Genomic DNA, 3,190 nt, shown 5'->3' with positions numbered 1-3,190 from the left:
CTTTGTCACATTATGCCTGGTCAGAAGACTGCGTGGACCCAGTTGACTCTTTAGTGCTCCCTGGAGCCATCTTACCTAACAGTTGTATCTTTCTTTGTAACTCAGCCACCTGCAAGTGCACAGAGGGCTTCCCCATACCGCGGCGGAAGGATCCGGCCTTGAAATGGCGTGGAGGCCAAGCCTGGACCGCGCCCTTGCCTCGGGGGTGGCTGGGCTTGGCTGAAGCCTTGTTTTTGGCCTTGGAAGATGGAGTCGTAACCTGGTCCTGAGCAGGAAGGGCGTTGGCGGAGGCCGCCCTGCACAGGGGAGACGTCATGACTGGGTTGGAGCCGAGGGCTCCTGGGAGCTAGGGGACAACTAGAAGTCTGTCGCCCCTGTCCAGGATCTGTCAGCTCGGGTTCCTCAGGCTCTGGAAATGCACTTTCCGACCGCTTGGCGGGGCCTCTCAGCATCTCCCAGTTGCTAGGTAACCACTTCCCCTCCTCCCTCCAGTGTTTCCATGGAGACCACCGGCGTTCGATGCCGCTACTCTCATTGGCTGACGCTACGAGGGGCGGTCCCAATATAGGGCGGAGCAGACTCGCGCCCCAGGACAGCAGCGGGTACTTTGTAGATCACGTGCTCATCCATTTTCCTCCCTTCCCTTCCTTCCCGAGCCGGGGGTTCGCAGGTATTTTCCAGGAACTTTTCCGGCTTTGGTAGCCGCCACTCCAAAAATGGAGGTACACTGCGCCGCCATTAAGAGCGAGCTTTCAGTATTATCTTCTCTCTAAGGCTTCACAGTCCGGCCCAAGATGGCCGTCTGGATTCTGGCACCGCCCCTTCGCCCCTGCGCTTGCCTCTCCCACCATGGCGGCTCTGAGCCGCCGTTCCGGTACGCGACGTAAGGCCGGAAGTAACGTATGCAAGGCTTTTCCGCTTTCTTTCTACGGCAGGAACCGTGCCTGCTGGGCAAGAGGGGCGCGGTGTATAGTGACCTTTGCCTCGGCCTCGTGTGGGTGAACTAGCGAGTAGGAGGGCATTTCACTTATACTGTAGTGGACAGCCGGAGGGTTCGTGCGTGTTAGGGGGTGTTAGGCCCTTTGGCCTATTGGCGGGAATTGGGCCGTATTGAGCACAGGGAGTGGAGATTTTGAGGTCCCCAACATTGTTTTGAGCAAAGTGAGACTTTCCCCCACTGGCTAGGATTGGGGAGACTAGTCTCTCGTCCTATAAAACCCTTATTGTCCAGAAGCCGTGGAGGAATCCAGGTGGCTGGAAGTAGCCCTCTCTCACTGCCCGGGCGCCCTTTTCTTGCTGCAGCGTAGAGTCACAGCGCATCTCCCCGCAGCCTATTTCCTCCAGTACAACCCATTTCCGGGCTCACAGTCTCCAGTAGAATATGTTAATGCTGCTGCTGCCGCTGCCGCTGCTGCTGCTACCGCTTAGCTGGACGGTGGAGGTCAAGAGGCCCCGAGGCGTCTCCCTCACCAGTGAGTCTTGTTCATCTTCCCGCAAGGCTGAAGTTGGGGGTTGGGTGTGGGAGGGGCCAACCTTTGGCCCTGGGATAGGCATTTGCAGCCTTTTGCCTCAGTTTACCAGCAGTGTTCAGCTGGTGGGCTTGGGGGGAACAGAGGTGGTATTTGGTGGAGAAGGCCCCTTTCTGCCCTGGGCTGAGCCTCTTACCCCCACAAGACCATCACTTCTACGACGAGTCCAAGCCTTTCACTTGCCTGGATGGTTCGGCCACCATCCCCTTTGATCAGGTCAACGATGACTACTGTGACTGCAAGGATGGCTCAGATGAGCCAGGTGAGCTTTTCTTCTGTTTATTCATCAAATATTTATTGAGCACCTGTTGAATGCCAGGCCCTTCCTTTACATGGCTCCCTGCTGAGTGAGTGAAAGCAGGCACAAAATTCAGTGTTATAGCCAGGGAACTTGTGGGAACACAGAGAGGCCCTTTCCCCACCAGCATGGGGGTCAGGAAAGAATTTTCAGAGGAGGTTAGTTTTCAGCTGAATCCTGAAGGTACTACAGATGGAGGGGCCAGCACGGGCAAATCCCCAGAAGTGGGAGACAGAGATGAAGGTGGGGACCAGGTGCCAGTGGCTCATACCTGTATTCCTAGCACTGTGGGAAGCTTGAGACAGGACAATGACTTAAGGCCAGAAATTAGGAGACCCTGTCTCTTAATAAAAAAAAAAGGTGAAGGGAGAACAGTGTTAGAGGGCCTCAGTCTCAGTGAGGGGAAGCAGGAGAGAGCATTGGAAGGTTGTTTCGGGCCTACAGCATATAGCTCTTTGCTTCCCTTGATTGGTCTTATGTTTCTTTTGCTCTGTGCAAGCGTATAGTTATTGGGGTTATAACTGTGGATGAATGGGGACATTTCTTGCCCTGCGTGGACACTGTAAACCTCCCCTCCTTTGTTCCTGACAGGCACAGCTGCCTGTCCTAATGGCAGCTTCCACTGCACCAATACTGGCTACAAGCCCCTATATATCTCCTCCAGCCGGGTCAATGATGGAATTTGCGGTGAGTAAGGACGAACCATGGTAGGAGAATGAAACAGTGGGTGGGAGAAGGTACTGCCAGGTCTGATCTCAGCCCTTGCTTCTGTCTCAGACTGTTGTGATGGGACAGATGAGTACAACAGCGGCATCGTCTGTGAGAACACCTGCAAGTACGTGGGTGACAATACCCCTCCTATTGCTTCATCCCTAGACTTAGCTGGGTCCTACCCAGAGAATCAGGCCTACTCTCTTTTCTGTTTTTGGCTTTTGAGTGCTCATTCTCTGCTAGTTGCTTTTTGAATCCTAGTCACTGACTTTCCCTTTAGTGTAAAGCAAATCTAACTGTTTTCCTCATCAATAAATGAGGAAACTGAAATTTAGAAAGAGAAATTATTTCCCCAGGGTTATCACATAGCTAGGAGATGGCAGAGCCAGGACTCAAACCCAGATCAGTCCAACTTTTGACTCCAAACTTTTTTTCAGGTGGCACCTATGGCTCAGTGGGTAGGGCGCCAGCCAAGATAGCGAGGGTGGCAGGTTCGAACCTGACCCCGGCCAAGTTGTAATAAAAAATAGCCAGGTGTTGTGGTGGGCGCCGGTAGTCTCAGCTACTCAGGAGGCTGAGGCAAGAGAATCGCCTAAGCCCAGGAGTTGGAGGTTGCTGTGAGCTGTGACGCCATAGCCCTCTACCCAGGGTG

At 53.9% G+C, this 3,190-nt stretch overlaps 2 protein-coding genes across 8 annotated transcripts in view; one reads left to right on the top strand and one right to left on the bottom strand.

Moving 5' to 3' along the window:
* Positions 1–362, bottom strand: part of CCDC151 (coiled-coil domain containing 151) — a 10,307-nt gene extending 9,945 nt beyond the window's left edge. For both annotated transcript variants that reach the window (XM_023518064.1, XM_012810171.2), the window contains exon 1: positions 76–362. In XM_023518064.1, the coding sequence (XP_023373832.1) occupies positions 76–316 (241 nt within the window). In that variant the 5' untranslated portion in view covers positions 317–362. The remainder of the gene's footprint in view (positions 1–75) is intronic.
* Positions 363–845: 483 nt separating this feature from the next.
* PRKCSH (protein kinase C substrate 80K-H) overlaps positions 846–3,190 on the top strand; it is a 14,546-nt gene continuing 12,201 nt past the window's right edge. For 3 of the 6 annotated variants that reach the window (XM_012810177.2, XM_023518022.1, XM_003797939.3), the window contains exons 1-5: positions 846–994; positions 1,303–1,472; positions 1,675–1,791; positions 2,419–2,514; positions 2,605–2,662. In XM_012810177.2, the coding sequence (XP_012665631.1) occupies positions 1,382–1,472; positions 1,675–1,791; positions 2,419–2,514; positions 2,605–2,662 (362 nt within the window). In that variant the 5' untranslated portion in view covers positions 846–994; positions 1,303–1,381. Of the gene's footprint in view, positions 1,011–1,302; positions 1,473–1,674; positions 1,792–2,418; positions 2,515–2,604; positions 2,663–3,190 lie in introns of all 6 variants that reach the window. The other 3 variants (XM_023518021.1, XM_023518023.1, XM_023518020.1) reach the window with 3 other exon arrangements.

The sequence above is a fragment of the Otolemur garnettii genome, unplaced genomic scaffold (genome assembly GCF_000181295.1).
Source record: "Otolemur garnettii isolate 467f Iridium unplaced genomic scaffold, OtoGar3 scaffold00127, whole genome shotgun sequence".
Lineage (NCBI taxonomy): Eukaryota > Metazoa > Chordata > Mammalia > Primates > Galagidae > Otolemur > Otolemur garnettii.
The sequence above is the reverse complement of the archived record's forward strand: the minus strand, read 5'-3'. Positions and strand labels throughout refer to the sequence as shown.